This window comes from Porites lutea, chromosome 8 (genome assembly GCF_958299795.1).
Source record: "Porites lutea chromosome 8, jaPorLute2.1, whole genome shotgun sequence".
In the NCBI taxonomy this organism is placed as follows: Eukaryota; Metazoa; Cnidaria; class Anthozoa; order Scleractinia; family Poritidae; genus Porites; species Porites lutea.
In genome coordinates, this window is record NC_133208.1 from 25,609,381 (window position 1) to 25,615,380 (window position 6,000).

Genomic DNA, 6,000 nt, shown 5'->3' on the forward strand with positions numbered 1-6,000 from the left:
AGATTAAGAAGGCTCTGTCGGCAGGTTAAATAAAGTGTTGAAAGCATTGCTTTTCATAAGGTGTTGTTATTGTTTTACTTATTTTAGTTTCCTTTATAATTTTTCGTTGCTTGTCGAAGTTGCCCTGTATATGAGAGAAGAATTAAATGTCGGTTGCTATACCTTCCGAGTAGTGCTCAACATATTTACAATTCAACTGACCACCCTCGGCAAAGCAAAACTACTAGTCTTAAACAATTAAAGGCTAAATGTACTTTTAATATGGTCGAGATAGTAATGCCTACGCTGATCCACCTTCCACACTGGCAGATGCCCTGACCTCAGGAAAATACTGACATACTCGGCAAAGAACCACTTCTCATTGTGGGAATGTCGTACTTAACGATTTTGTTTGCAAAGAATAGATCCCTAAACTTTGCTGGATGCTTCTGCTTGCAATAACCACAACCGAACAGGTTTTTCACGGCTTGTTGTTGCAGAGATTCATAGTATGATTATAATCGTACAAAAATCAGTCCTGCCCGTGCTAGAAATGCTTCTTAAGTTGTGCTTCAAGTCTATGAAACATTACCATACTGGTTATATTTTCTCTTATCAGTTTTAAAAAACAGGCTTCATGTAAGTTTGTTAACTTTGCCCGAGTGTTCGTAAACGTCGGTTCCGAAATGGCCTATCGTCTCCCTCTTCGACTTTCACTCTGAAAAACGCAAGCCTGCTCTGGCATTCTGTTAAAAGGCTAACGAGTCGTGCTTTCTTAGATTCTACTACATGAAATTTGGAAAATGTTTGACTGTGTCCTTGGCCTTGAACTCTACAGGGAAGTACACGGATTCATTGGTTTATTATTTTCATGATTCCTGCAGAACTGAGAGGATAACTATTAAAAAAATTAATGCCTTATGCTATTCTTGAAACCCAGCCACACTACATAGACAGAGGCGATCATTTTTGACTGAGAACCTGAAGGAATGGCAAATTCGCTTTTCCTTGGGGCTCACTTACTGAAAACTTTGACCTTTTCGCGTTCTGGTGTTGAAGTGTCAATTAAATACAACGGAACTGTAAATTGCGTTTTCAGTGTGGGGGATAATGTGTGAAATTATAATAACAACTTGGTATCGCTGACATCTCTTTCATGCAGGGTTCAAAACAGACCGGCTTATTGCCAAGTCTTGTAGCCTTGATCATTCACCAAACACTCAGCCATGATCTCCCGCTTGTAAGGTCATCACATGGGAAAATTGAAGAAACCAGGCTAAAGGCGTCATGGAACCGAATAGTCTCCAAAAATTGTCAATATTATCTGTGAAAAATTTCCTACTTCCTGTGGAAAGCGGGTGAATGTCTTCGCGTTATTCAGTTCTGACTTTTAAGTATGTGGATGAAATTCTATGGTGTACATTCAAATGACCTTTTCAGCAGTTATTCACATGGTGCTTTTCGTTGCAAAAAGTGAAGTTTGCCTATGGGTTTTTTTTTTCTTTCTTTCGTTTCTTTTATTTTTCATTGTTTATTTTTCTTTTCTTTTTCTTTTTTTTTTTGCAGTTTGATCACTATTACGTATGATGGGGTTAATCCCGATATGCCCTGAGAAGTTTACAATGCCCCCTGGCGAGAAACCCCTGTCCGCTTTACAAATCTTCGCGTTTAGCAGCAACCAGCTGTTTCAAAAATCACGCCTAATTGCGGCAGGTCGCAAACAACATCGCAGTAATTCATCAAGTCCACCTCTGTTGCTACTGGGACATTTAAGCAGGTGAACGTTTTGATGTCTTTTCCACCTTCTCGTGCTCGCATGACACGCCTCGGAGTACTTAACTTTTAGACCTCGTGCTGTTTTGCGGTCGTGTAAAAGTAATTAATAAAGCGATTTGAAAAGAAAAGCTTTGTAAAAGTGCAAGGTACGGTTAAGTGTCAATTTAATAGTCCTTATTCTAGGGTGTCGCCTTGGCCGGCTCTCTTTGGATCTGAGTGTTCAAGATTGCTGCAATACCGGTAGTTGCTTGTGAGGTCATTTATATTCGGGTTACAGAAACGGGTTTTTAACTTCAAATCAAAAGCGAGAAAATTTTGATGGTGGTGACGGCTGTTTGAAGATTTTTTTACTCTCGCCACTCGCCGATTGTTTGCCTTAGAAATAAAGATTTGTTTCCTTTTGTTTTGGATAAACTTTGAAATAATTAAAGGCGTTTTCTTTAGAAGATAATTAAAGCATTAGCTCTTGGGGGCCAGTAAGCGAAATCATGTTCATTCGAGTGTTTTAAGTGAATTCTTCCCTTACTGTTTTGCGACTGATCCTTTGACATGCTATGTCAAACACTGGTCTTTTGGCCAAGTATAGTAATCACGCACAGAAAAATTCCTTTCTGGACGAATTCCTTTTAGGAGGTTGGGTGTTATCTCTGAGATAAGCAAGCTACCTTTTCACGCGACCATACGATAACCTTTCAGGAGCCGTTATCAGTAAAATGGTATAAAATCTAGTGTAGGATATCTTCCGCTTTCGCTATCTTCTTTAGCATACTCAATTTTTGACAGCACGGACCGCGCAGTATGTATCAATTGCGCACGGCACAAGTCAAATAGAGTGAAATCTATCCACAAAGAAAGAACTCTCTAACACACGCCTTCCATGGCGTTTATAAGGACTTTTAAAAGAGCCTGTTGAAATCATTTTTTCGTCATATCATCAACAAGTACGTGAAGATACTTATTGGATAGCGGCTTGTATTTGTTTCCCTGAAAGTTTCAAGAAAAGTATTAAATTCCCGGGAAGCAATTTCCTTCGCAATGACCCCCACATTAGCAAATTCATGCCCAACGGGCCGATTTAAGCACCAGTTTATTTTTAGAGTACCATTTCATTTGTGTAAGGATGAATGACTGAATCGCATCCCCAGATCGCGTTAAAAATAGTCCAATAATTGAGTCGGGCGCTTTTCTACCTTTTAAGTCCAAAATAAATAACTCATATCACTATTTACATTTGGCCAACCTAATAATAAATGAGTAGTCGATTGTTCGATAATCGTGTATAACAAACGTAGATACAAACCATAAACGTGGAAAAGACCTACGGCTAATTATGTAATATACATACGCCCTACCCGGATACCTTTAATGGCCTAGCACTGACAGCAGCCTGCAGAGCGTACATATAGTTGTGTGCAGTAACAACCAGCAGCCACCTAGCAGCTAGAACTGCTTGGAGGCGTACGCAATCAGATAAAAATAACGAGGTGACAAAATTCAAGAAGTCAAACAATAATCCCGACTAAATAACACAGTGAAAATACGAAGTTGGTCTAAAATTCACTCTTTCCTTCCATCTAACGGCTGTAATGTTTAGTGTATCTTAGCACTTGTGGTCGACTAGGATCAGAAACCTTGTTTTGCCTGTCAGTCAAACTCTGCTCAAGACATTTTTAAGAATCGCTTCTGAGTTCATAAACAATATCGGTGATAATTTTAATGCGATTATGCAAACGAAATCATCCCAAGGATCAAGCCGCGAGTAAACACGGTTCCGTTTATTATGAGGCATTCATGTAGCCTCAGAAGAATTCGAATGGTGCGGTATTTGAGATGTTTTCAAGTGATGAAAGTCCGCAAGAGTCTCGAGAACACTCTGAAACAGCATCTTCGGGTGTTAACAGTTCTATAGTTTAGCCGCTGGGTGGGTGTTGATTCATTAAGAACAGCGATACACCAGCACTTGGAGTAACAGTAACTGTGCAGTCAGCACCTTCGTCACCAAACCCCGAGGGCGTTGAGTACAGGCCACTGATAGCTCGCTCGGCTCGGCTCTTTTCATTTCACTTACACCCACATCGTTCCACCACCATATCGTCGTACTTCTTGTAAACTATATTTTCATTTGCGTCCACAAAGAGAATGCTAATAGCACTGAATTTATTAGGCGAGCAACACGCTTGAGGGGCAAGTGAGGGCGCCACGGAGTTCAAAATAGTTTGTACTGTCGCGTGGTTGGTCGGTTTTAAGTGATTGTCTATAGGAAACTCGCAAAGACCCTGACAAAAGTAAGCGCTGTATCCTCTCGGCGCAATCACCCAATCAGACCAGCCAAGCTGGTTAAAGTCGACAAACAAAGGCTTTCGCCGACACGAGTCCTTTTTGCGGCGTCGTCTTGACTTGGTCCCTCGCCGGGTTTTTTTGTTGTTACCTCCGGATTTTGACCTCAAGTCTCTTCGTACGCGCGTATGTTCTAACTGGCTGTCTTTTTCTTGTGGCACACCAGCGCGTTTTGCACTTGACATTGCGTTACCGGGGGCTTTGTTTTCATCTGGCGCTGGCTTCCGGATGGGCTGACCAGACTTGCCATCGGTCGTGAATACAACAAGAAGAGCATGTTTGTTGTACAGCCGTCCGGCTTTTGAAAATCCCACTAGTTCCGGTGGGACAAGCTCGCCACTCGTTAAAGATTCCACGCGTAATTCAAGAACTTGTAATTTGGTTTGAGCTTTCTGCGACTTTTCAACTGCTTTCTTGACAGTGAACACGTTCCATTGTTCATGAGACAAGTCAGAAATGTCAAACGCGAAAGAGTCGAGCAATTCGAGATTAGATCCAAACGGAACAAAGTTTGGTATATCTGTGACGTGCTTGCCATAGAGTTTTGCTCTGTAGGTTGTTCCGTGTTGTTCTGTAAAAGACTTATCTTTTATCAGAGTTGGCAGTCTTAACACTCGGAGCTGCGCGCCAAGAACCGTATGCGAAGAGTGAACGTTGCTAACGTTAAAATAAAACACTTGTTGACTTGTTCGAGTGGCTGAGTTGTCTGAGCGCTCTAAAAGAAAAGAAATAGGCAAAGGAGCTATTAACTACAACATCATTAGTTCTAAAGCGATCGATAGAGAAACAAGAAACACGACCCGAGATAGGCAGAAATGCAAAACAAATACAGACAATAAGAAACACTTACAAAAAAAACCAAGATAACAAAACTGACCTTGATCCACTATACCGACAACTGAATTTGGTAGCATATCCGAGACCTTATTCCCTTTGTAGTTTCCGCTAGATAAGTTTCTATATATCTCTAACATAAACTTGTGAGGAATTACATGGCGCCCGGGTTTTGGAAAGTCGTCCAATCCTAAAATGTTCAATAGTCGTTTTTGGGCTATCTCCATGGCTCGCTTCCGCAGAACTGGACGGGTCCACAGTTCCCATTTTCTCTTTAGGCCGCTAGATGGCTGCTGGCAGCAGGATTCTACCGAAGTGAGGAGGAGAATCGGCGAGATGAACAAGAGACCCAGAGATTTCATCTTGCTTGGTCAAAGTCGAAAAATTGACTCGATCCTTAGCCACTCGATTTGCCCACGGATCACTTGCTCCTTCTTGCTATTGTGATGATGTGTTCTCGAGTCCGTAAAACGATCGAACATTATTTATTGTGCAGCAATTAACTGTTCTCTCCAGTTACGCCCCGGGGACAAAGAACATTTCACTAGCACTAATTGGCTGAAATGTGATGGTGTTTAAAGATGCGATTTTATCAAAAAACCTTGGGTGATTATAAAGTCTCGGATTGGTTGCCCGGTAATACGATATTTCAAAATTAAATTAGTTTTGACGAAAGCGATTGGTTGGCTAGACCAATAAACAGGGGGTTTTCTTTAGGAGGGTATTGATAGACTTGAAAGCCTCTGTTTCCTGGGCTACAGATATTTATCTTGTGCTGTACAGCACTAGAGCGTCCTTTGAATATCTGAATAGGCAACGAGATTAGCATTAGAATAAGCTAATATTTGCCCTCTCAAGGTGAGCACAACCTTAGCATACTCCATTAGTTCTTACGGCATCCGAGAGAATATTTTCAAATAAGCCAGGTGCTTAGGTGTCAAAATCATGCAGAATAGCTTACTTAATCTTGAAACGCAACTAAAAGGGAAATGTTAGGAGATTTCGTCCGGAAATAGGACGTGGACTTGCGTATAAGACTATAAATATTGAAGAAGTATTTCCTGAGAGGAAACT

General features: G+C 41.1%; 1 protein-coding gene across 1 annotated transcript; it reads right to left on the bottom strand.

Annotated features, from left to right (window-relative positions):
• Positions 1–2,810: 2,810 nt before the first annotated feature.
• LOC140946243 (growth/differentiation factor 6-A-like) lies at positions 2,811–5,795 on the bottom strand. Its single transcript, XM_073395338.1, has 2 exons — positions 4,970–5,795; positions 2,811–4,807 (listed from the first exon to the last, which is right to left on the bottom strand). Exons 1-2 carry the CDS (start codon positions 5,286–5,288, stop codon positions 3,816–3,818), a joined length of 1,311 nt encoding a protein of 436 aa, XP_073251439.1. The 5' UTR covers positions 5,289–5,795; the 3' UTR covers positions 2,811–3,815.
• Between the last annotated feature and the right edge of the window lie 205 nt (positions 5,796–6,000).